Here is a 25,938-nt window from a genome sequence, read left to right on the forward strand (position 1 = left end):
TTTAGGTGCTGTTGGGCCTGACGGACGATGATTTGGAGCTGGGTCTGGGTATCACTAACCCCATTCATCGCAGGAAACTGAGATTGGCCATTGAGGATTACAGGAGAGCTGAAGGAGACCAGGGGTGAGCAGCAGCTAACAAAACACTAAGGAGAACAGTAGCTGTTTGTTTCATATTACCGATCAGCAGCAGAAGAGCAGACATTTAAGCAAGTACTGTAATGATTAAGCACAAATTTGAGGTACTGGAGTATTAGTATTACAGGGAAGGTGATTGGTAAGTCACAGAAACAACTCAACAATATATTTGAAGGTGCTGTACACAGGAAGGCCAAACATATAATTGCAGATGGCTTACATCCATTTCACTCAGAGTTTGAGCTGCTCCTGTCTGGCCGTCGACTTAGGGTAAAGGGAAGTCCTTTATTCCCTGTGCCATTCAAGCAATGAACACAGAATAACTGTATCAGGGGAAACTACTATTTTGTAAGATGTGCTCACTTTTATTATTAATACAATTTATTTCGCCAACCTGCCCGCTTGCACTATTATATCTTGTATATTGTACGTTTGTGCGTTTTTAATGGTGTTTTTTAAATGTGTTTGCATGTACCTTTGCTGTATTTCAGTGAAGCCAAAACAACAGTTTATAAAGTTGATGAAAAATCATCTCCATCCGGACAAACTTTAACAGAAAACCTTCACCAGTGATAGTAATCCAACGCAACACAAGTATTATATACAAAGAAGAAAAATACTTTAAAAATCTATAAACCTGAAAGATTTTCCTTTTACCAAACCTATTTTTATTTACTGATTTTTTAAAGTTGTTTTCTATTATTTTTATTTAGTTATTATTATGTTTGTTTTATTATTTCTGTTAATTAAATTTCACAATCAAATATGTATGCATGTATGTCTGTATGTACTTGTGTATTATTATTATTAACTTTATTTGTATTTATTTTCTGAAAAGTAACTGTAAGGAATTGTAATTTAACAAATAAATAATCTAAAAAATAAAAATATGAATCCAACAGTATAACACCATAGGGCCAATTTTATTGCATTATAAGCACTTTTTTCCGACCCTCTAATTACATTTTGCCAGTAATACTTCTTATGCACTTTTAAAGGTCAAGTGTGTAGGTTTCAATGACATCTAGCATTGCGGTTAACCGTGTGCTATAGCATTTGAGAGAATTATGATGGCCAATGCAAAAATGCGAAAACACAAACGGCCCTGTCTAGAGCCAGTGTTCGATTTGTCTTGTACTGTAGAGACAACATGGCAAACCTGCTCTGTTTATCGTTACAAACAACTCATTTTAAGGTAACAAAACACAATTATTAGACTGATAATTAATAATTAAAAGTTTTGAATATTATAAAGAATTTTCTGCCATAGATGCCCCTAAATCCTACACACTGGACCTTTCAGGAAAAATGTTAATTAACTTGTAGTGAGGTAGTTTTACAGTGTGGAATTGTTACTTTTACTTCAGTAAAGGATCTGAAAACTTATATCTGTTGATCGTTGGTTTCTAATCATCTCCAGACTATCAAAAGCATCAGAGATGGACCATCACTGGGTCGCAACATCTTGGCTGAGTGACGTGGGGTTACCTCAATACTCGCAGACCTTCCAGACTCATTTGGTGGATGGGCGAGTGCTGAACTCTTTGAGCCGCAGAGACCTGGAGAGATTCCTAAATGTCAGCGACCAGTTCCATCAGACCAGTCTGCTCCTGGCGATACAGATCCTGCAGATACTCGGTTTTGACAAAGAGGTCAGATTAAATATCAAAATTTGCACAAGGTTCAATGAAGAAGTACTTATAGTTGTATCTTGGTCAATGCATGAAGTTTTATTTGACTACTCTCACAAAACTGCATGTGATTACCATTATCTTCCACCATAGCTGGAGGCACACAGGAGCCCTCAGTGGTGCATTATCTCAGCAGGCGCTTGTCCTTCCCTGACCTCTCTCTGTGTCTTCATTGCCCCCCCGCCACATAAAGTGCTGGTGCAGTTATCTGTGTGTTGTGCTTTTGCAGACCCTCCAGGCACGGCGGGCAAAATGTGAGCACCAAGACCGAGACCCCGTTGTTTGGACATGTCACCGAGTAATGAAGTGGATCAGAGACATAGACCTCAAGGTGGGTGAGAGGTCGGTGACGGTATTTCCCTTTGCTTAGGAGATTCAGTGCAGATTGCAACCAGAAACCACCTACTAATTTCTAGGACTCCCTCAAAAATAATGATAGCTTTGTTGTTGTGGTGCCTCGTCACTGCTGAAAGAGCACAGAAGAAAAGCACTTCAGAAAATACTACATAAATGTTTTCCTGGATTAGGCTTCATATTTTGATGGGCTTATCTCTGGTCAACATTTAGCTCTGGAAACTAAAACACTATTTCTACCCACACGAAGACAAACAGTAATTTGAGGGTTGTTTTTTTTTTTGCTTGGCCATGACTGTGGTTTGCTATTAAATGTGATTTTTGTACCAACAAGACTTTTGGCAGGACTGTATATGAAGTCTGCAGTCAGCATGTGTGTTGTGCTCTTCAGGAGTATGCAGAAAATCTTCAGGGTAAAGGGATTCATGGAGCTGTGATTGCTCTGGACCCGTCCTTTGATACAGACGCCATGGCCAAAGCACTGGGGATCCCGAGCAACAAACACATGCTGCATCGGCACCTGTACGAAGAGATGAAGTCGCTCGCCGTCCCTCAGAGGTGGGGAAAAAAACCTTTCTTAAATTGCATCTATTTCCATTTCATCCTACTCTTAAAGGTGCAGTCTTTGATTCTAAATTCAGATTTTTTTTTTTTTTTGTCAAATTAGGCGATTATTTTTTTGTGGTTCGCTGGGTGTCCGTTCTGTGTGCACTGAAAAACAAAATTTCACCCAAGCAGCAACAAGGGGTGTTCATGCTAGTGCACAGTAGAGATGAAGCAAGCGGCAACTTCTGGGCCTAAAAAAATAAAGCCAATATGGAGGTGCCAAAAACTGCAGTTCCTCTTAAGGTCACTGGAGTCAATCCCAATCGACCCCCATGATGAAAAGGTCAACTTAATAACAAACATGTTTACAGCCTGGTACAAAAAAAATGTTTTTGGTCTTTATAGGTACTTTTCTTGTTGATGACAACTGTACAGGGGGTGAATTTTTATATGACTCACACGTTTACATTTTATTAAGGCTTAAAGTTACACATATTCATGGGCGGAGCTGCTTTGAGTGACACGCTGTCTGCAGATAGATCCATCCCTCACTCCTCCACAGCTTCAGCCTCTCACCCAAATTTGGTCAACTCCGGCTGCAAAAGACCAAGATGGTGACAGCCAAAATGCTGAACTCGAGGCTTCAAAACAGCAGTTCATAAACCAGTGGGTGATGTCATGGTAGCTTCATCTATCTACGGCCAGCTTCTGAGGGAGCAGTTGTTGTTAAGTTGTTACATATCAACAGTCTTTCTCCAGAATCATTGACTCCACCTTTATCACAACAAGTGATTTTATTCAATGATATTAAAAGCATATCCTCCAGCTTATTTTGCTTTTATGTTCTTGTGAATCCTGTGAAAGTAAATGTGATCATGCAAGAGTTAAACTTTAACATCGTGCACATAAATTAATGCAATGTCTCGTATTCACAGCAATGCAGAGCAGGGCAGTGAGGTGACCGGCTCCTCTTCGCCTGTGGCTGTTAACCGCTTTGCTGAGGAGAGGGTGTCGATGAGAAGATCCGGCAAGGTATCATTTCATTTCACACATAAATTGCGTTATTGGAACATATCTGTAAATGTTGCAAAATACTTACTTAGACAAAATTTTATCCAACATCACCAGACTCACAGCAGTTTTATTGTAAAGCATCTTAGCTATATTTGGGGGTCTCCTCTTGCTGTAGTGGTCACGGACATGCTCCAGTAAAATCCAGTGTCCCTGGTTTGATTATGGTGCGATACCTTTGTAGCACTATTACATTTTTGTCTGTCGTCACTCTTAGCTGTCAGATAAAGTCTGATATTCAAAACAAATATATACACATTTCACTGTTTTATCTTTCCTCAGTTTTGTGTTTCTGCACTTTTCTCGGCCACAGTTTTCTTCTCACACAAACTGTGACTTGCTGGATAACTATCTTCTTTCAAATCACTTTTGAAGGATTATTTTTATTGAAAGCCATTCCTATTGTTTCTCTTTTAATTTTTTTTCAGTCTATTTTCATTCTTAGTGTACAGTGTACTCAGTGAATTACACTGTACCTTACTCCTGACATTTTCGCTCAAGAATTGTTTTTATATTTTTCTTTTGTGATGCATTTTTTTCCTGTGTGTGTGTGTGTGTGTGTGTGTGTGTATTAGTGTGATTTTATGTGTAAAGGACTTTGTAATGTTGGTTTTGATAAGTCTAAAAAATCATTATTATTATTATTATTATTATTATTATTATTATCATTATTATTATTATTATTACATTCATGCAAAATGAAGGCTGCAGGACATCTCCATGCAAAACATTTTTCCTCAAATATTTTTCTTGTCAACTACTTCTCTATTCTGCATAACCAAAGTAACTGAACCCAGTAGTTGTGAAGCCTTAATACAGTTCGACTTCTCCATTAAAATGATACTTAATTAGTGAAAGGAAGTTTTTCCTTTATGTGATTTTTTTCTTTGTGAAAAGAGGTGTTAATGTGGGACATGGCACAGAGCAGTTACTCAGGTGTCAAATAGTGACAGAAAGCTTAATTTGGTGGAGGGTGTAGAAGGGTGTAGAGGTGTAGTTCAACTGGTTGTTGCAACATGATTTTACAATTGGGATATAAAAATAAATTAAGTCATTAAGTCTAAAGTAATTAAGTCTTATGAATTTTGCACACATTAAATGTTTTCATTCAAAAATGCTTTTTTTGAATGTAAGGGAAATGCAACCTAAAGTTCAGGTGTTTAGGATTAAGGGGGATGTATTGGCTGAAACGGAATATAATATAACAATAATGTTTCCGTTGGTGTATAATCACCTGAAAATAAGAATCACTGTTCGTCGTTACCTTAAAATGAGACATTTCTGTCTACATAGGGAGCGGGTCCTGGTTTATAAGGTCAGCTATGTTGCAACATCATGTTTCTACAGTAGCTCAGAGTGGCCAAACCAAACACTGGCTCAGTAAAGGGCCATTCACATTAATATGTTTGTCAGTGTAGTTAGCAGCACCTCCGTGACGAGCAGCATGGGAACAACACTGATTTGCAACATGGAACTGCTTTTTTCAGTGTTTTTACCAGTTTCAATTACTGTCAATTTGTTTCAGAGGGCAAAAGGAGGTAAAACCTCCTGAACACTGAAGGAATTTGAATGAAGAGAAGTTTCAGCTTGATGAAATCTGCAATTCTCATTGCTAGATGCCACTAAATCCCCTTTAATCTTACACACTGCTCCTTTAAACTGCATTTGTTCGTTTATAGTAGTGAGTAGTCTGCAATAGTTAATTTTTGTTGGATAGTTTCACTTCAGTGTCAGCTGGTAGTATTTGACTAAAGTAGTCATTTAAAAAAAAAAAAAGGTCAGTGTCTTGCTTTGAGAAAGAAACTCCACATTCAATGTTATGCTTTTTAATATCTCCAGAGTCCGCTGAGGTTACGTGCAAACAGCCAGGAGCGAGGTCTGGGCTTCCACGGCAGCTGCGGCTCTCTGCCCAGAGAGGCACGAGTTCAAGCCATTCCCCGAGCCAAAGGCAGCCCGATGCACACTTTCAAGAGTGTCGAAATCACAAACGTCTGAACCAACCTCAGCCATTGAGACACTTGTGTTGTTGCTATTGTTTACATGGTTATTGTACTACAGTTGTTGACTACTGAGAGTGACCAACAAACAGCATCGCTGGACTTTAAAGTTGAAGTCCTAAAGGGTTGTACCACTTAATAATTCAAATATATCACAATTTTGACCAGTTTAAGAATAACACGGACTGTAAGCAGAAACAAAGATCATTTTGACCTGATGGAGTCTATGTAAATATAATAAAAAGCGAACTGATTTTGTTTTTTCAACTAAATGTCCAAATAAGTTTTATATTATGAGTTTATAAAAGGCTTAAGAATACTCTAGCTGAACACAGTGTTGTTCTCCTTTGATGCCTTACAAAAAATAGGTCTCACAGCACTGTTGTTTACTCTTTTAACTGTTTCTAACATGTCAGTTGAAGTTTTTTTGTTGTCGCAAATGTAAGTAAATGAATAATTAAACTTAAAGGGATAGTTCAGATTTTGAGGTGGGTTTGTATGAGGTTCTTATCCATAGTCAGTGTGTGAGGGGGTCGGCAACAAAACATGCTTTAGCCACCTAAAAAAGGTCCAACCCCCCCTGTAAATGTACACTATATTGAGAGTATTTTCACCCCTTTACCTTAATGTCAGACAGTGATTTCCAATTGGAAAATAAAGTCATTATATTGCTCTTTTCAAAGTTAGATCCCATTAAGAAAAACAGTGAGTTAACATCGCTGAACACAAGAGCTGCTGGTCTGAAGCTGCCTCAGACAGTTATTTTTTAATTATTGAGCGACTTTGATGTTTAAAAGGGTTAGTTCAGATTCACCAATATTACACAATAACACAGACTAACTGATAGAAGCAGCTGTAGATCAGCATCTCCTGTGTTCAGCGAGCAGAAATTAATTTTCTCATTGGAGTCTGGTGGCTTTATAGATTTTGGAGCAATTACCCATCGGAACAGGATGCCTTATGGGTAAAGCAGTGAAAATACTCTTAATATAGAGTACATTTAAACTGGTATTGGTTTTTTTTAGTGGCTAAAATATTTTTTGTTGTTGACCCGTCCACAGCAGCGCATTGCTTAGCCTCTGTGTCGGACTCTGGCCTGCTTCTCCAAACTGGGAAGGTGCTGACTGACATCTTCTGTGTGTAGTACACTGACTTTGGATAAGTATCCTGTTCAACCCCACTTAAAAAAAATCAAAACTATCTCTTTAAAGTGTTGGTAAAAGTCATTTTAACATGCTTTCACTGTAGAAATACATATCAACAGATCTTCTGAGGAGACCTGAGCTGAGTCATGTCAGCAGCTCCTCTGATCCTCTCCTGGTCCTTGCAAATTTATAATCACAGGTATTATTATTACTACTGTAAAAGATATAATAATAATAAGAAGAAGAAGAAGAAGAAGAAGAAGAGGAAGAAGAAGAAGAAGAAGAAACATTAAAAGATTAAATTTGGACATGTGAGGAGCTAAAAATGGCAAAACATACAACTTTTATGACACTGCACATTCTAGCAAACAAGACAATCTTTAACATGAATTCTTTGAAAACTGCTAAAAATCCATCTTCTCATTAGTGTTACATAATATATTCATTTAATCGAAAGTCATTTTTGCTATCATTTGAATGTAAATGTTGAGAGAATTTTATTAACAAAACCATCTCATGTAGCTGAAATGTAGATAAAACATCCAGTTGAATGTTTTGAAAGTTTTAACGTGTAAAATTTAAGCAAAGGATCTCCACATGTTTATACTGTATAAGCACTGAAAAAAAGGCAATACTGTTACTTATATTATGAACTCAGTGAAGAGAATGTAATGGTGAATTTTGTACAGATGAATCATTTTTTTATAACACACAGTGAGTTTGTTCCTGAGCATGGAAATACAAGTATTAAATGTCACAGGGCCACACTGTGTGCAGCCGAATGAACGCCCGAGGTTAATCCAAATAGTAGAAAACAGGTTTGTCTGTTGCATTCTGGGCGTCTCCTTCAGTCACCGAAAGCACAGTTGGCTAGGCGGGAAGATTAAACCAGTTCAAACCTGTATGGAAACAGAAGTGTTTGCTTTTAACACCAGTGTTAATATGACATTTGCTGTCTCTCTTCACCCAGCTGTCAGAGCTTTTATGTAACATTAAAGGTGAAATTATTGTCAACTCATATCCAGCTTTGGTCTGTTATTATTTTTTGAGATTATGAAGATTTTGGACATGTTTTTTTTAGTGTAGAGTGGTGTGTTGATTTATGATTTTTCAAAAACATGCTCAGAATTTGACCAAGTGTGACATTGGTGACATACATTTGTTTTGAGTTTTTGAATTGAATAATGCATCAGCATTATTGCTCTTAGTTTAATTATTTTTCAACCTTAAAATGAGTCTGACACACATTCAAGTCTTAAACTACCCCGCCCAACCATGTTAAACTTAAGACAATATTTAACTAAAAATAGAAAATTTAAAGTGAAAATTTGCAAATACATTTTAATTTTATTGTATTACTCGGCATAATGAGGCCACAATTTAATGTTAAACAACATAGTCTGATATTGGTCTCATCAGCTGGCATCTGAGACTCCTCAGAGGTGATAATGAGGCGATCACCAAATTTAACCCCCAGCGCTTTCTGGGCAACAAATCTTTGCGTTGTCTCACCTTTAGGCTGCCTCTGCCTCTACAGTGATCCTGCTGCCTGAAATCAAAATCAAAATTGGCCTCTGCTAAGCGACATATTTTATTAAGTCAGGCTTCACATTTTTATTGATCAAAGTTAATTCTTGAACTTGGAAAGAGGAACTGACAAAGTCATTCCCACTATAATATCAACCCAGCTTTGTTCTGGAGCTTACGACTCTGTCGCACAATCTTCCAGTAATAATAATAATAATAATAATAATAATAATAATAATAATAATAATAATACATTTCCTTGTCTTAAATATGGTGAATATGATATGTTTTTTCATATATGTTTGATGATGTCCCCTTGGGCACTGGAGTAACATTTTTCACGTTTTTCTTAAAGTTTGTGACAAAACCGATAATAATAATAATAATTATAATAATTATAATAATAATAATAATAATAATAATATTTTTATGTAGAGAGTCTTTGAAATAAATATATTCAAAATTACAATTATTTCAAATAAATGTAGGCTATTTGAATAGCCTACAAAAAACAAACAAACACACAAACAAACAAACAAAAAACGTTCAGTTAAGGTGTCAGGGATTTTTATTATCTAGTCTTGTTTTCACCCATATTATTGGCCACTTACAACTATGTCAAACTTGCTTTATCATACAAGAAAAAAAGTTAAATCACCTTCATTTAACTTTACTGTTTCCGGGTGTGTCCTTGTCCCACTAAAATTTGTCCCCAGAGGAAGTGTACCTGGTCGGCGCTAGGACCGAGCGGAAATCAGATGGCAGACGCACTTTACAACCAGGAGAGGGAGGATTCACTGCGGCTGGAATTTGAACAAAGTTCCTGATAATTATCTTACACATTGTTATCTGTTATCTGTAAGTTGCGCTTTGTTATTTTTAAAACAGAAATCTGAGTGAAACGGGGCGCCATTTGTTGCGTCTATGTCTTCCTCCTCTTGTCCCTCTGTGATCTTCCTGAAAACACCTGCGTGATTCAGGTAACTCACCGGTGGAGAGGGAAGTTTGGCACTGAGCGGCAGAAAGGTAAGGCCTCTCCCAGATCACCTTCACCACGTTACACCTCAAGACCACTGTCAGAGGAAGCAGATCTCGTAGATCAGCTGCATATTTGTCTTTATGGGGTGTTGATTCAGAGCTGTGTGCGGATAAGTTGACTTTTTAGTGTGTCTGCGGTGAGATTACGGGTCCTCCTCCCCCTCAGGTCCCTTCCTACTTCACAAACAATAAAATTGCTGGCTGCACACTGGTTGAAGGATGGACACACTCCAGAAATATTTCACTGATTTAGCAGTTCATGTTAAACATACAGTAACCTAATAGAAGCAGTAGTCAATCATGTGATTAGTACGAGAGAGACGACTTCTTTTTCAGTGTTGTAAATGTCCTGATGTTGAGCAGCGAACAGGACACACCCGTGCAGCCTGTAACATGCAGAGCAGCTCAAGGCAAAAAAAAAGCAAAGCAGCCATTGAAAAAAACACGCAAGGTCAGTGTGCCAAATGCGAGTCACAGAGCAGGACACTGTGAAGCCATAGTGTCACCATATTTTGGCCTTGATAATGATGGTAGCACAGTGCATGTTTGCTTCATACATAGTGCACCTCAGTCATCTGCTGCACACACTGTATATGTGTGTTGATGTGACTGAGGAGGAAAACAGGTGCCTAAATTATTGAGTAATTTTGCAAAACAGAGATGTTCTAAATACTGCGTTTATTCGGTGATTAAGGGATGAAAGTATCCTTATTCACTGAATAAACACAGTATTAATCCTATCAATTCCACTAATTCATCTACTCTATTAGGAGCTGACTGATTATTTTCAGGGCAGTTACACTATGCTTAAAATTGTTAATTACAACAATTTTTTTTTTAAAAACAATAGCATCGTGAAATAATGATAGACAGTTGAATAGTATAGTATTGAATTATCACCCAGCACTGCTGTATTTATTCATTGAGTTTAAGTGCTTTCAAGGAGTTTTACACACACCTGAGGTCAAACACTTCACATTGCTAAATCACATCCTTCTGAACAGACAGTGCATGGGCAGTCAATTCAATTCAATGTCAAAGAGCCATTAAATAGATGTCTGCGGGAAAGAAAGGAAACACCTGCTTCAGTATCACAAGGATATGCACTGTGATGCAGCAGTGTATCAATAACATGCTCCACAGATCATGATAAAAATGAGAATCAATTATTGTATCGTCATCTCCCGGTCATTAGCTCTCCCAGCGTCTCTGAATCACACGTACAGAGCATTCAGGACCCTTATATTAACATCATCAGCCCTCCCTGCCCATCCCATCACTTCTTTGTCAGAACAAGAGGACGGAAGTTTAATTATAGGGTGTACTTTGTACTAAGGGTTGGACAAATTCATTTGCATTTAAGCACAATAATGACCCGTCTCAAATACTTTGTCCTTTAAATCATAAGCTAAAAAGACATCAGTTCCTTTGCTGTTCATCCTGAGAATAGAGCAGCAGGTGGTGGTTTAATAATGATTGACGTAGGAAGTTGGAACTGATTTACTCACTTAAATTTGCTTGCACTTTACTTAAGATGCAAACGGTAATGCAAAAGTCAACACTTAAGGACAAATAAAGGATCATCTTCTCCTATTATTTATTGGGGACTTTATGTTTTATGAGATACATATCCACCCACACATCCACAAATTAAACAGAAATTCTAAGGATAATAAGAATTTCTAAGGTATATGATATTTATCTTATAACCCTTAGGCATATAGTTTATGCACAGTACTTATAGGTACACTGGATTGGGATACTTACATAATGTTGAACAATGTTTGTGCAGACTTAGACATCATTTTTTTGAAGATTTAATATAGTTTCCAATGGTTTGATACACTTTTACACCCCTATGAAGGTACAAAATGACTGACAGGTACTTTATTTCTGATATTTCTAGCAAACACTCTGTGTGTGCCACTTACAATGGTCAAGTAATTTATAATCCATGTCACCTCAAATATTTGCACAAAAGTTTAAATACGTTATTTTGTCCTGCCATGAAAAGAGATGACAATCTCAAACAAACCTGTAATAATGAGTTTACAGTTTGACGCTATTATTTGTTTCTGTGCCTAGAACTGCTTTTGACTCTGTTTGCAATGTGAAGCTAGAATACGCAGCATAAAAAAAATGTAACCATTCGATCTTTGGAGGTTTCTTTAATGTGTATCACAGTAAGTGCTTGGGTTGGAAAGTCTCCTTTTAAATTGTCTAGTAGTCGTTCACCACTTTGGACTGCATAGTAATTTGGTGTCATGAGGCGTTCAGTTGTTTAAATTGAGTGTATGTAGCTGGTAAACACAGGTATGTAGGAAAGTGAAGTCATGCAAAAGGAAGTGTTGACTTCCTGCATACTGTGAGTACAGGGTTTAATCAAATGCATTGTGGGCACAGACATTTTTGGCATAATGCTGCATTTTTGATAAAACTGGTAGACTCACTTTTTTCAATATTTAAACATTATTTGTGATGTTAACAAAATCTAGCATATTATTATTCAAATCCCACAATAAGTAAATAACAGTGATGGACAATTTATGACAAATGCCTTTTTCCACTTTTTCCACAGTTGTAAATCTTTCAGCCCTTTGAGTTGGATTTTGTGAAGCACAAAAGGTGCAATATAAATAACATTTTCTGGTGTGAAATAGAAATTCAGCACTGAAATGCAAAAGTAATAGTAGTTGTAGTTTAAGCAGCTTTTTGTACCTGTCACTGTTGTATAAAAACAGAATATTTGCTTTGAAAGGATGCATTTATGTTTGATATCGCAGTGTTGCCTTTTCTTGTGTCTATTGCTGCTTTGAAGGATTTTTGGGTTTAATACACATTACTATTGAAATTTTACATTCAAATTATCCTATTGAAAAGAGTAAACCCCCCAAAGACATATATCTATCATTATTACATTAATTACACTAAATGCACAAATTTCAGAAGCTGACAGGATTACATTTTAATTGTATTTACATGTTTTCACGTGACAAAACTGAGAATTGATTGAATGATTTCTATGGAATTTAAAAGATTTTTTTAAAAAAATCATAATGAGCCATAAACATGTATTTACATTTTTATGAAAGCAACTTAAAAGAAGCAATAATTTGTTTCACAGCGATTATCTTATATTGCAGCTCACAGTATATCGTATCTACTTTACGTAACGGCACAGTCATGCATTTATATTGACGCTGAACAGCGTCTTCGGGCACACTGTTCAAAATGTGTTCAGTACGTTCAAACATTCAGACTTGCAGACTGCAGAATATTTTGACTGCTGCATATTACTACTAAATGTTGATGGTAAAGTGAGGAAAACATGCTCTTTCTGTGGCGTGCTGCTGAGAGAGTTTTGTTTCAACACTATGAATAGGGGTCTATCTTTTCTTGTGAGTGTGAGTGTGGACTACACTGTGGTGATCTAAAGGCTTTTAAAGATTTACTTGGTGCACAGCAGCACCTTTGGTACCCATGTACTATTTCATGAACACTGCAGCACAACCTAAACATTGTTGCTGAAAAGGTCTTATCTAGCTGCAGTGCTTTCACAGTCACAGTGTACTGTTTTTTTAATGAACACTTCCTGTAGGATATCATTATTTGAACATGTTTGCAAACACTTGGGTATGGCTTCAGTCGCCACTTCAGTAGTAATAGAGGTAATGTGCAGTCCTTTATAGCCAAACTGGTGTGTCAGGAGTTAGGACCCTTCCCAAATCTTATCTCTGACACTCAAATGTATGTTTTTCATACTTTTTGATGGAGAAATATAGATTACTCTTCAACCCTAAAAGTATTCAAATTGAACAGTATGAGAAGAAAAATTACTCTTCGCTTGAGCCAATAGAGCTTGTAGACATACTACAAAGGGAAAAGGAGAAAACAGGTTTAAGTAATAATCTCAAAGATTGACAGAAGACATGCAGGGCACACAGGTGAAGTTGGTTGCAATCTGCAATCTAACCACTAGATGCCACAAAATCTGAAACACAAGACCTTTAAACGAATGCCTGTTAAGTCACTAACTATTGAGGTAAATGAGGTAACACAATGGCAGTTGGCCCTGTGACCCCCTGATGAAATCTCTCGCTTTACAGTATTAAGAACTGGGAGTCTGAGTTGACACGTCCAGGAAAAATCATAAGCAGCGCATAGTCATTAATAATCTGCTGTCGCAACATACATACATGCAACCACACACACACACCATCTACGCCATGGTAACCTTTTCATCTCACCAGCTGCAGGGCTCATAAAATAAGCTGATATAATAAATTCGCCAGGTTTCAAGTATTGATGTATGCCAACAAACACTGCAATTATCACTTATCACCAGAAGTGTCGCCAAAAGGAGCGAGATTGCAATGTTAAAATGAACTGTTTATGTGCAAGAATTTGGGAAAAAAAGAAAAAAAAAAAAGAGTCTGAACCCAGTAGGACCCAATACAGTCGAATCAAATCAGTCTTTATTTATGTAGCACTTTTCCTATAATCATGCTGCCCTGCTTCACAGAGCAGGAATAAAATAGAGAAGAAAAGGTAACACGTAAAAAATTACATAAATAAACAATAAAAATTTAAAATGAATAAAAATCAGAAGAACAAATAAGCGCAAGGGATAAAAGAAATAATACAAAAGACCAAAGATAAGACTTAAAACCAGAAGCAACAAATAACGAGGCACCATTAACTAAAGGCCATGCTAAAAAGATATGTCTAAAGGTTTCTTTTAAAAATGTCCACTGAGGTGCTCACACAGACTATTCCATCAAAAAAAAAAAAAAAACACATCACAAGCTTTACAACTGTTTGCAGGGTTGTTTTATTGAATTGCATAAAATCATACTGTTTTTATGCAGTTTTGTCTACCCCCTGTATTTGTCCATGACTCGTTTATAAAAGTGCCACTGTATTTTGCTATACAATTCATAATGAATGTTAAGTAATATGTTATCATACCATCAGCGTTACCATGTCCATTTTTGCGTCTCTCCATTCTTTGAGTGCGAGTCATTTCCCTCAATGATACTGTCTCTCAGTTTGTCATGTTAAGACATGTGTGGAGCCTCCACTGCACTTGTTGTTTACTTATAACCTGTTTTCTTATGACCTGCTCTCTCACTCCTGTTGCTTAAAAAATGTAGCAGCCTCTCAGTGCTTTCATACAAACCATAAATAAAGTGACTGACTCACACGTGCAGCCAGATTTATCACAGCAGCAATCAAAATCATGATGCAGAAATTCAGTCAGGAAAGGTTTCTATTGTTTATTGCAGCAATAAAACTTTTTTAGTTTGGCGACGCAGCTCTACTCGTTTTTTTCTGGAAAAAATCTGAACAAGGTTGATGCACACTTTTCCAAAGAAAACAAGCTCCTCTGTAGAGCCTGAGATGATCCACATTTGAATGAATGTGAACACACAGTTTGAGACATTCAGAACTCACATTTTGTAAACTAAAAGCTGTAGAATGCCTGAAGCAGGCAGTGGCGTGGCAGGAAGGCTGTTGCATGTTTGACAAACTTGTTTTTAGGACTTGACGTGTAAAAAGATATGGTGATTATTTCATTTTTATGGACCTTATGTTAGGGATAGGACTTGGAGGTTACTTGCAAGTGGTGGTGGATGAAATAATTGATTGGAGCTGAAAAATGTGTTTATGAATCCATTTGTCAGTTGACAGAAAATTAATCCATTATTTTTCACCAAAAAAAGCAAAATATTTGCTTATTCCCACTTCTCTGTAATCAGATGTTTGCTGTGAGGATTTTCTACTTTTCTCATTTATATTATTGTAAACTGATTTTTGGGGCATTTTTTGGGTCAATACAAGACATTTGACAATGTCACCTGGGGCTTTGAGAAGTGTAATGACTTTTTTTTGCCATTTTCTGACAATTCATAGACAACATAATACAATTAATACAAGAAAATAATCTCCAGATTCATCAATAATGAAAATGATTAGGGATGCAATATACTATATTAGCCCAATGGGACATTTTTATTGTCATTTATTAATCAGATAATTAAAATTATAGATGATGAATAGCAAAGTAAACTCCACTTCCACAAAGACAAGTTGTTGCAAAAGGCTAAATATGTTATTGATATTTATTATTTATTTTTGTTATTTATTTATTCATAAAAAAAGAAATTTTCATGCTCCTTTTTCTCTGGCAAGACTTTAGCCAAACTTTGGATTATTATTTATCTCCTTATAATGTGAAATGGTTGGTACTATTGCATGCCCTACATTGTCTAGTTTTAATTTTTTGTTTGTTTGTTTGTTTTCTTTGTGACTCTCAAAACCACAGCTACAAAAAATACAGGAAAAAAATATTTACATTATTTGCAGTTATAATGCCTTTGTAATGCAGATGTAGCACAATTTACAGTAAAGTTGCATTTCTTTTCTTTTTTTCTACCTTTACTTTGTTAAAAGACAAGGAAAACATATAATAAGCCAATATCCACATATGTTCACTTACTCACACATACATAAGTACACATAAGGATTCACATAAGCATGCACATCTGTTCATCCCAAACTCTGTAAGTAGAACTTTATACACTGGAACTGAGGACGTGTACATCGCTACAGTTCCTATCAAAAAGAGGAGAGAAAGATGAAGCAGTAGTGGGGTCATGCAAAGTCTGCTCGTTGTGCGGTGATAAATTCGACCCATTTATTCCAGATTTAATAGAATTTAAGTTGTTGGATTCTCAAAGAGAAGGTCAGGTTTTCCATTTTAAATATCCCCCAAAGTATTCCATACCAGTCTTCCAAAGTAGGTGGTACTGGGTTCAGCCACTTTCTAGTGATTGATTTTTTACTTGTTGCCAAAAGGGCCTGTAGCAACTTCATATCCCTCCTCTGTTTCAGAAACACAGCATGACCCAGATAAAGAGTCTCCAAGTTTGCGGGTATTTGAATCCTAAACACTGCGCTTAAGGTTTTGTGAATGCCCCTCCAGTACAAATTCAATTTGGGACAGTCCCAGAATATATGAAAGTGGTTTGCTTTCACTGAACCACATTGTCTCCAGCATGTCAGACTCTGTTGTTTTTGTATTTTTCCTGGTTTGGGGTCTTAAAATATCTATATCAACAATGTTGTCTCCAGTCAGTGGAGGCTAGGACCACTGAAAACTGCAAATAATGCCCCAAGCCTCTTCAGAAAGCCTAATTCCTGCCCCCCTTTCCCACTTTTTCTTTAAGATACAAGGTTTTTTCATTTTTTGTAGAAAAGAGAGCATTATACAATCTAGAGATGCGCTTATTTAGTATGGAAATGCCAGCTGATTTCAGAATAGATAGAAGATAGAAGATACCAGTATCTTCACTTCTTGCTCTCAACCTTTAAAACTGAGCCAGCAACAGCAGGTTATTTGCCAGTCTGCCTCACCCCTCAACTTTGTGATGTTCAGCTTCTATCACAAGCTTGCTGTTTGCATAATCAGTAAAATGAGGCGGTTGTGCTTAATGGAAGTACAGCAGAGCTATGAAATGTCTTTCTCGGGTCTCATTATTTGAACCATTTTAGATTATTACAGCACGACAGCTTTACAGTTTAGGTCTCCTTATGTCTCGTCTCCTCTCACTGTGTTGGTGGTCCTCTGTGTTGCAGTTCATCCTGCAGGAATGTGTTCCAGTCGGGGTATATGCGGCGGCAACAGCCGCTCCAACAGGTCGTCCAACTCAGAGAGCACTGGTTCAGGTGCGCACTACGCCCTCTGTGCCCTGGGAGTGGGACTTATTGCCCTAGGCATTGTCATGATTGTGTGGACTGTGATACCACAGGACGGAGAGGCCTCAGGCGCCTCCCCCGCCCCATCAGGCAACACTACCACAGGGTCCGGTGATGTTGATGATGAGGATGAACAAGACAACAAAAGGTCTGCAACGGTGGCAATGGTGCTGATAGGAGTTGGGGCAGCCATGTTACTTTTATCTATTTTCCTTGGTGTGAGGAGCAAGAGAGCGCGACGCAACAGAAGAAACCAGCCGGCGGCAGTAGGAGTTCCCTTCATGAACCATGTGGCGGGGGAGCAGGAGGAAGCGTGAGTGATGGCTTCTTGTCTTTGTTTTCTACTCTGATTTTTCTGAGATGTTGTCAACAGGGTTCCCACGGTCATGAAATTCCTGGCAAAGTTATGAATTAGAAAAAAACTACTGTCCAGCCCTGGAAATGCCCTGGAATTACCTTGATGATTTGGATACTTTTGTTTAAATTATGTTCATAAAATACCCCAAATGTGTCGAACATTAGGTGAAATTTGTTGTATTTAAAATATAATTAATCATTTCTTGACTGTTTGGCTTTCTATCCTTCAAAAAGAGGTGCGGCATTGATGTTTTGTAAAGTCCTTGTATGTGTCGGCCTGGTCAGTTGGCATAGGCAGATAGTTGCCGGCAGGCATGTCTAACTTGTGAGTACAGATAGCAAGTGCAAGCAATTTGCTTATTAACACATGCCTTGGAAGTGCACTTTATAGGGCTACTCATTTTAAGATATTTAAATAAAGTCATGAAAATTGGTCAGATAGTATGGAAAAGTTATGAAAAATGCACAGGAACCCGGTATCAACTTCCTGTATGACTCCAATTTGAATGTTAAAATATATGATGCACAAAGTAATGACCTTACTGGTTCCTGTGCTGTACCAGCTGCAGCCAGCAACTGTTTCTTGCATCATTGTACATATTGCATACATTGGTTGTTCCTATTTGTGCCTTACTGTTTGCTATTTTTGATATAGTTTAGCAGCTTTTTCTTAGCTGGTTTTTATATTTTGATCCTTGCTGTGAAGTAGTTCTTATATTTGCAGATGACTTTTAGCTAGTTTTATTTTTTCTTCCTACAGTTCATTTTTATGTTTTGAAACTTACTTAGCCAGTTCTTATATTTGCATCATATTGTTATCTAGTTTATATTTAGTTTTAAATTAGCTATATATTGCATTTTAAATTGGTATACATTGCTTTGTACGCTGTTAGTCCTTATTGCATGCTTTATATCTGCACTCCTTTAGCTATGTATAACATCTTATCTTATTATCTAATTGTTAATCCTGCTTCATGAGACAGTCCATATTGTTGTAACATCATTTGAAGTCCAGCTAAGAATGAAAGATCCTGATTTACGATTTTAATGAGGGGCAAATTGCTGTTATCTGTATTGTTTGTTTTTATAATAACAGCTTTACAGACCTTATGTTTTCTTTTTTTTTATGGGTCACACCTTGTTGAGGCTCAGTCACACGGCTCTCATAGTAATGTTTCCAGCCACAATAGGCAGCTGAATACTATTGCTCAGTACCAGACAGCAGACAGACTGAGTGAATGATGACAGCGATCACAGTGGAGCAGTCAGCAGCTAAAAAGCAACATATTTTCCTCAGGGGACCAAACACAGAGCTAAAACCAGTATTTGAACAGGGCTGGTACTCAACAGTGTGCAGTTCCAGCACTTCCACATTTTACTTTTTGTGTACAGTGACTTTTCCTTTGCTCACAAATTGCCAGTACTACTTTCTGCCATCACACTGCTGTCACGACCTACGTCTACCGACCAACCAAAAGCAATGCAGCATGAAATGATGCACTGATCAGCATGACACTGCTACATGCAAGTAGATGCTAATAAATACTTCAAGCTCTTCTTGCAAAATTGGCAGGCCAAGTTCACCTCTTCCCCAACCATAACCACGTCCATATTTTTCTCCTCCTCCACTATTTTTCGACACACAAAAATGCCACTTTAGCAATGGCTTGATTCTACTTTGTACTGATGTTAATGGACGTACATCGTAGCCTGCAATTTAGTAGGTGTCATCGTACAGTCTGCATGCATCACACTAGATGTCATACCCAAGTTTATCAGATGCATGTTGCACAGTAAAGCTTGCACTAAACTTAGAAATATTGTTAAAATCACACACTGCAGGAGGTTTAAAACAATTTGCAAAATTGAATTTGCAAGGTTAACACAAACATCACTTCAAAAATATGTTGCTCTGTATCTGCTGGATGTGAAAATGTGAAACTGTTTGCCAACCCCTTTGTCTACGTAAAAAGCGAAAATATGTCATATTTACAGCCTGTTCACTGCCCTTTGGGTCAAAAAAGATAGTTATGCAGGTTTAAAGGTAGTGTTTTTTTACTAACGTTCTGCATTCTTTTGCAGTGCTCCAGACCCAACGACATACAACGTGCCGAGCTATGATGAGGTCGTTGGCAGTGACACCTACCCGGTCCGCAATAGCAACCTTCGCCAAAGCACCTCGCAGCTGCCGTCCTACGAGGACATCATAGCTGCTGTGGAAAACGAGGGAGCAGAGTCCACTGATAACCCCACAGAGGCCACTCCTCTCAGTGATGCCGCAGCAGCTTCAGCTCAACCTGCCGCTGAGCCCCCCGCTGACACACCTGGCCTCAAACCAAACCCCAGCCTGCCTGCTCGCAGCAGCAGCCGGGTGAGCCGTTTACTGCGACCCCTGCGGGTGAGAAGGATCAAGTCAGACAAACTGCACCAGAAGGAGTTCCGCCTCCAAATCCGCAACCCCACACAGAATCCAGTGACCATTGAACCCATCACTCCACCACCGCAGTACGACAATAAGATGCCTGAATTGTTGCCTACTCCCGACGAATAAAAATAAATGTGTTAAATGGACTAATGATAACATTTCTGAGAACCCATTTTTTGGTATTAAGTAGGTTATATGTATCTGCGAGCGGTGTGATGGAGGCCGTGCAGATAGACTGCTGAAATGAGAACATTGTCTTTATCACTGAAGCCTGTAATCAGTATATTTATTATGTTAAAAAGCATAATTAAGTCTTAAGACAAACATGGGACAGCCTTCCAGTTTTATTCAATAGCCCAGCGTTTGTTGTAATGGACAATATCTGAACTTTTATATATGTTTTTCACTCAAATAGAAATTCTTAATGTTGCTGAATGCTCACACTGATTAGTTTTCAAAAAAATTAACCCTTGTGTGGAGAAAAGGGGAAATAAATTACCTGGGAGATTTTAAAGTGTTATCAATTATAAGCATTAGATTTGCAGTCTTTTGGGATTTGTAACTAAAGAAAAAACACTGAGGCCAAAAATGCATGATGCATCAGCTGTTTGTGAGTGCTTTTTGGAAGTTTTTGGAAAACTGTTAGAAATTAATCATGCATTGCTTCATGGGACTTTTACAAGTGTTCCTTTGTTTAAACTATTCTGTATGATGTTTGTTAAAAGTGGTGAATAAATGGTTTTCTATTTCATTTAGGATCATGTCAAAATTGTTATGTATTTGTTGCAAAGTGTCACTGAAGATGAGTTCTGTTTTGTGCATTTAATTCCTTAAAGATTATCTCACTTGGATGCAAAATCACTAAAAGTAAGAGCTATTAAATATGCCGGTGCCTTTCAAACACACTTTTTATTATATTGCTCATTTTTAAACATTTTTTTTCTTGCTCTTAGTTTGACAAATCTTTATTTAAATACAGCCTTTTTACTTTCAATAATAACATCTAACTGTAGATGTTTATTTTGTTCTTTTCCATATTGTGTAACCTTGACAACTTCCTGTTTGACTTTTTGCTTCTGCATCCATCTTCATCACGTCCATTGGTTAATATTTAGCGCCCTCCAATGGTTAACAAAGGCAAAGACCAAACTAGGTTTGTTCACAGTTGTTAAGTTAACTTATTACTTGTTACAAAGAAACAATAACAAGACGGACATAGTAATGCAAAGTGTCAAATATTTTTTGATGTATGGGTGAGAGGAGGTGTTATCAATGTGAAGTTAACATACAGGCCTTTGATGACTTTCAGTTGACTTCTCATAATAGTTTTTACATTATATGGGATTTATAAAGTGGGCGTGATGTTGCTATGGCATTGATATTTAAGTTTTCAAGAATAGCATGTACCCCTTGGATGTTTATTGAAATCTAGGTCGATTTTGCTGCAAAGTTATATTATAGTTCTTATTTGTGTTTTTGAACACATTTGAAAGCATAGAATGGGACAGTGAAAACACATCAACAAAATAAATCTATATATTATACAACTGCATGTGTTTGTGTAACTGATCTTAGTTTGCTGGTATTTTGCATTTTACATATCAAGTTTCACTTTACTGCTATTTCTATTCTAGGGTAATACATAAAAAAATATTACCAATGGCATGTTGAAAATTCCTAATTTGTAATATAAGGTAGCTGAGTGGTTCAGCTTTCTGGACATTTTTCAACTGTATTGCTGAGTTTTTAAAATGTGTTAGGATAATACTCTGATGTAACAAGCAACATTTATTTTGATGAAGTAAATACAATGGTTACATTATTATTATGTTTTTAACATGATAACTCGTATAGCCAAATCTGTAACCAATTACATTTCAAAAGTATCATTCCTAACACTTCTAATAATGTCTGAGGTGTAAAAGTACCTTAAAAACTGAGGTCTCTGAATTTCCAACGGAAATGAATGTGCGTTGACTAAAACACAAATGGAAAGTTTTTGTAATACTACAAAAACATGATTTAAGGCTATTAGAAATCAACTGTAAAAACTGTGTAAACTGTAATTTCAAATTCTGAATATGGGAATATCATAAAACAAGATTCGATTCTATAGATAAGATATCTATCTATGTATCTATCTATGTCTATCTATCTCTTCATGTTTTCATTGATTGAGAAAGTAGATTATATGCTTAGTTTACAAGTAAAATTCCTGCATTTCATATGTGAGCTATAGGAAAGTTCACAAGTGTAATGTGTATCGAAAATGCAAAATTCTTAATTGAAGAAAAAACAACCTGTGTGATTCACAATTTGCTATGAATTGATCAGTGTCTATGTATTCATGTGAAGAGAAGGAGCATTTTAATATTATTGCTGATTGGGGTGGAGCTAATTTTAATTTATTCATATACTGTTAGGTAGCTTATTTATGGCATCATATTTCATAAAGTGATCTTTGTTTTGTTTGTTAAGTCTTGATCTGTAAAGCAACTTGTAATTAAAGTTGACAAATATTTAAATGTAGTGTAGCGTTTTAATAAAATACATTACCCTCTAAAAGGATCATAAAATGACACACTTAAGTAAAGTGCCTCAGATATGTACTTGAGTACAGTACTTGACTATTAATGTACTAGGTGACCTTCCACTCTGCATGTTTCTACAGTTTCTTAAGCGAATATAGTATATTGTAGACCATCTAACTTCACATTTTTATGTACATAAAAGTTTCTAAAGAGATAATAAAATGCTGATCTGAAAGTCTGAAACATTTCAAATACTAAAGTTTATTTTTATATTTCCAACATCAACTATATTTTCCTAAGCTCCACCCTCCCCTCGGTTCAGAGGGATTTTTTTTTCTTTTTTTCTTTTTTTAATGTGCAGCTGCCATGTAGCAGAGGGAGGAACAGCTGGCTGAGGGAAGAGCCAGCCCGGGGAGTCAGTCACATTCCTGGCTGGGATTCAATGACTGAACCAGACACAAACAAACAGAGAGGGCGAGAGAGAGAGCGAGAGAGAGAGGGAGATAGAGAGAGGGAGAGAGAGAGAGACTCACACATTGAGTGAGTGGGGAGACAGACTGAGAGTACGCCAGACTGAGCAGACGAGGCATATTTCGAGCGCACATTAGGAGTGCGTAAAACCGCAGGAGCGCATAGAAACACGGTACCCGGTGATTGTGCTTTGGATAATACGAGTTTTCAGTCTAGGAGTTGTCGACTTTAATCGCGTCTGTTTACAGGAACAGCCTCTTTTGAATTCAGCAGCCGTCAGTTTTCTGAATGGACGCGCTGGGAAGCTTCTCCGGTGACATGGAAATGCGCGTTATCGAGCGTGTAGCCGGATGCTGAGGACGCCCGATCCAATAAGTCAATTTCAGCTTTCATTTTGAGTTTTGAACTCTCTTTTCCAACCGCCGACAACATGGAGGGCACGAGCTTTCAACCCCATCCCGGACTTCAACAAACTCTGAAGCAGTTTCATCTGAGTTCCATGCGCTCTCTCGGCGGACCGGCGGCTTTCTCCGCTCGGTGGCACCAGGACTCACTCTTCGGTAAAGATGGGAAATCCGTCGAGATGATGCTCACCCTGCCGGCTCAGACACCCCCGGTCATGTCCGGTCCACTTTTCATTCCGTCCGATCGCTCCACGGAGAGGTGCGAGACGGTCCTGGAGCGGGAGCCCATCTCCTGTTTCGTGGTCGGCGGTGAGAAGCGCCTGTGCCTGCCGCAGATCCTCAATAGCGTCCTGAGAGATTTCTCCCTCCAGCAGATCAACTCGGTGTGCGACGACCTGCACATCTACTGCTCCCGGTGCACGGCGGACCAGCTGGAGATCCTCAAAGTGGTGGGTATCTTGCCCTTCTCGGCTCCGTCCTGCGGGCTCATCACTCAGACGGATGCTGAGCGTCTCTGCAACGCGCTCATCTACGGCGGTACTTACCCTCCTCACTGCAACAAGGAGTTAGGCTCCCTGGAGTTGGAGCGAACCGAGAAGAGCTTCAAAGTCTATCATGAATGTTTCGGCCGGTGTAAAGGCTTGTTTGTCCCGGAACTGTATACCGGCCCGAGCGCCGCCTGCATCCAGTGTATGGACTGCAGACTCATGTTCCCACCTCACAAGTTTGTGGTCCACAGTCACAAGAGACTCGAGAATCGGACAGTCCACTGGGGCTTCGACTCCGCCAACTGGCGGGCGTACGTGCTTTTAGACCCGGACTACACCGGTAAAGAGGAGAAGAGTCACCTGGAGCAGCTGCTTAAAGAGTTAAAAGGAAAATATGACCTGGCGGGCAAGCGGTCCAGTAAATCATGCAGAGTGAGTCTGTTCTCTTTCACCTTGTTATTAAGCATCACATAGTGCTTTTAGTGTGTTTTGTGTGTATCTGTGGATATTTCAGCAGCCTCAGGCCCACTCCAGCATCTGCATTAATTTGCATGAATTTCTCTTCCCATCATGCCTGTCACTGTCTTCTCTGGTTGATTGTTTGTATCTTTTCCAAGTGTTCATATATTAAGAACCCCCAACAGAGTTATAATGCAAATCACATGTCACATCACATCTTTCTCTCTGTGTGTGTGTGTGTGTGTGTGTGTGTGTGTCCTCTCTGCTCCTCATATCAAGCTCCACTCACCTCATATATGTCTGAAAGAGGTGACAGTGAAGCCTTTAACCATCAGCTGACGCTGACACCCTGAGTTCCCATCCTCCAAAACTCACCGGTCCACCCCCCACCCCCAGGGTTACCCAAGGGCATCTGCATTATGATAAATGGAGTCCTGATGATATATTTTATTAGTGTGAGAGGAGAGAGAGGGGGGCAGGGAAGCCCATTATGGTACCACAAGGTTGTGGAAGGGGATAAGAGTTTAATGAGGTTGGGGGATATGGAAATGTGTGTGTGTGCGTGTGTGTGTGTGTGCTCGTCAGGATATGTGTATGTTTGTCACCATCCAGGCTCCTTGCGTGGGTCAGAAATGTTTAGTAGTGTGGACAAAGGACCAGGAGACGAGGTGGCTGTTCCTTCGTCACAGAGCAGCTGTTGTGTGGGACTCTGCTAATGAGTGGACATCTCTGTATGCATCACCATGGTGCTGCTCCAGTCTGAGCAGGAGCCAGGAGATGTCTCACAGGGAAACCTCTCTTTGAAAATTGTTGCTGGCTTCTAGAAACATGTCTAAAGTAATGACAGTGGGAGAAGTTATCAGTGCAACACACATAGCTGAGTTATATCATGTGTTCCCACAAATTGGACACCTGACAATATCTTCAGTCAAGACAAAAAGGTCTTGCAACCATGGCTAATGTTTTCCAACTGCAGGTCTTGATGTATCACCTGAGAGTTTCTCAAAATGATGAGGCCTCCACTTACAGTCGCTCAGTGTGTGTGATATACTCTGAGCATCATGGCGGAGGGGGCAGTGCACGTTCGCTGTGGTTCACTGTCAGTCGTGTCCCAGTTAGCAGACAGGCCTGGTCCTCAGGGAGCTGCACACCAGCGCTCCCCCATACATCAGCCTGACAGGCCAAGCTGCTGAAAGGCCGGACGGGGGCTCGCAGACCGTGCTTGGCTCGGCTTACCCATGAAACAAAAACTCAATGTTATCGGCCTGCCTCAGCCTCCCTCTGATGTCAGAGTGTTTTATTAATAAGAGAGCGCCTCGAAGGTTACCTCCTCTGCCTGTATCATCTGTCTAGACTCCCACCTCATCTACTGGTTGGTGCAGATACAGCACTGCTGGAGGAAAAGATTATTGCTGATGTGTGTTTTTGTGGAATAGTTTTGAGGTGCAGTTTGCTAGAAAGATTTTTGAATTATTCCATTTTTTTTCCCATTGATTTGAATGCAGAGCATAATCAGCCGCCTCACAAAAGCAGAAGCC

General features: G+C 38.5%; 3 protein-coding genes across 6 annotated transcripts in view; all 3 read left to right on the plus strand.

The window, feature by feature from the left end:
* Window positions 1–7,960, plus strand: part of kaznb (kazrin, periplakin interacting protein b) — a 160,281-nt gene extending 152,321 nt beyond the window's left edge. For all 4 annotated transcript variants that reach the window (XM_042506826.2, XM_088089655.1, XM_088089656.1 and 1 more), the window contains 6 exons: window positions 6–124; window positions 1,559–1,790; window positions 2,059–2,160; window positions 2,575–2,741; window positions 3,665–3,761; window positions 5,640–7,960. In XM_042506826.2, coding sequence (XP_042362760.2) covers window positions 6–124; window positions 1,559–1,790; window positions 2,059–2,160; window positions 2,575–2,741; window positions 3,665–3,761; window positions 5,640–5,795 — 873 coding nt within the window. In that variant the 3' untranslated portion in view covers window positions 5,796–7,960. The remainder of the gene's footprint in view (window positions 1–5; window positions 125–1,558; window positions 1,791–2,058; window positions 2,161–2,574; window positions 2,742–3,664; window positions 3,762–5,639) is intronic.
* A 1,234-nt stretch (window positions 7,961–9,194) lies between these two features.
* Window positions 9,195–21,599, plus strand: tmem51b (transmembrane protein 51b). The gene is made up of 3 exons (XM_042511409.2): window positions 9,195–9,495; window positions 17,146–17,578; window positions 19,705–21,599. Exons 2-3 carry the CDS (start codon window positions 17,160–17,162, stop codon window positions 20,171–20,173), a joined length of 888 nt encoding a protein of 295 aa, XP_042367343.2. The 5' UTR covers window positions 9,195–9,495; window positions 17,146–17,159; the 3' UTR covers window positions 20,174–21,599.
* A 1,463-nt stretch (window positions 21,600–23,062) lies between these two features.
* skib (SKI proto-oncogene b) overlaps window positions 23,063–25,938 on the plus strand; it is a 38,448-nt gene continuing 35,572 nt past the window's right edge. The window contains exon 1 of the mRNA XM_042508276.2: window positions 23,063–24,373. Within this exon, the coding sequence (XP_042364210.1) occupies window positions 23,480–24,373 (894 nt within the window). The 5' untranslated portion in view covers window positions 23,063–23,479. The remainder of the gene's footprint in view (window positions 24,374–25,938) is intronic.

The sequence above is a fragment of the Plectropomus leopardus genome, chromosome 2 (assembly GCF_026936395.1).
Source record: "Plectropomus leopardus strain MGB_pleo_1.0 chromosome 2, ASM2693639v1, whole genome shotgun sequence".
Lineage (NCBI taxonomy): Eukaryota > Metazoa > Chordata > Actinopteri > Perciformes > Serranidae > Plectropomus > Plectropomus leopardus.

Excerpts from the sequence above, each read along its gene's own strand:
- tmem51b (XM_042511409.2), top strand. The coding sequence starts at position 17,160 with ATGTGTTCCAGTCGGGGTATATGCGGCGGCAACAGCCGCTCCAACAGG. Across the intron at positions 17,579-19,704 it reads GCGGGGGAGCAGGAGGAAGC|TGCTCCAGACCCAACGACAT; the intron begins GTGAGTGATGGC and ends ATTCTTTTGCAG.